Below are 338 nucleotides of genomic sequence, written 5' to 3' on the forward strand. Positions count from 1 at the left end.
GGAAACCTTCAACAGAACAAAGTCACCTTCTTGGAATTCCAAAGGCCTATGCCTTCTGTCAGCATAGCTCTTCTGTCAGCTTTGAGTTGTCAACAGGCGTTCTCGAATCACAGCTATCTTCTCGTCATTCTCTTGAATGACATCCGGTCCAGTTGTAAGTCTATCCTCCGGTTCCAACCAACAAACAGGTGACCTACAAGGATGACCATACAACACCTCAAACGGTGCCATACCGATACTGGCCTGATAGCTGTTATTGTAAGCGAACTCAGCTAGATGCAGGTATTTCTTCCAGTTTCCACCAAATTCCAGAATACAAGCACGAAGCATATCCTCCA

The 338-nt window shown here is 45.6% G+C and overlaps 1 protein-coding gene across 1 annotated transcript in view; it reads right to left on the reverse strand.

The window, feature by feature from the left end:
• Positions 1-75: 75 nt before the first annotated feature.
• Positions 76-338, reverse strand: part of LOC112093615 (uncharacterized mitochondrial protein AtMg00860-like) — a gene marked incomplete at its 5' end in the record, with an annotated part of 1687 nt that continues 1424 nt past the window's right edge. Inside the window, one exon of the mRNA XM_024172421.1 lies at positions 76-193. Coding sequence (XP_024028189.1) covers positions 76-193 — 118 coding nt within the window. The remainder of the gene's footprint in view (positions 194-338) is intronic.

The sequence above is a fragment of the Morus notabilis genome, unplaced genomic scaffold (assembly GCF_000414095.1).
Source record: "Morus notabilis unplaced genomic scaffold, ASM41409v2 Scaffold3279, whole genome shotgun sequence".
NCBI lineage: Eukaryota > Viridiplantae > Streptophyta > Magnoliopsida > Rosales > Moraceae > Morus > Morus notabilis.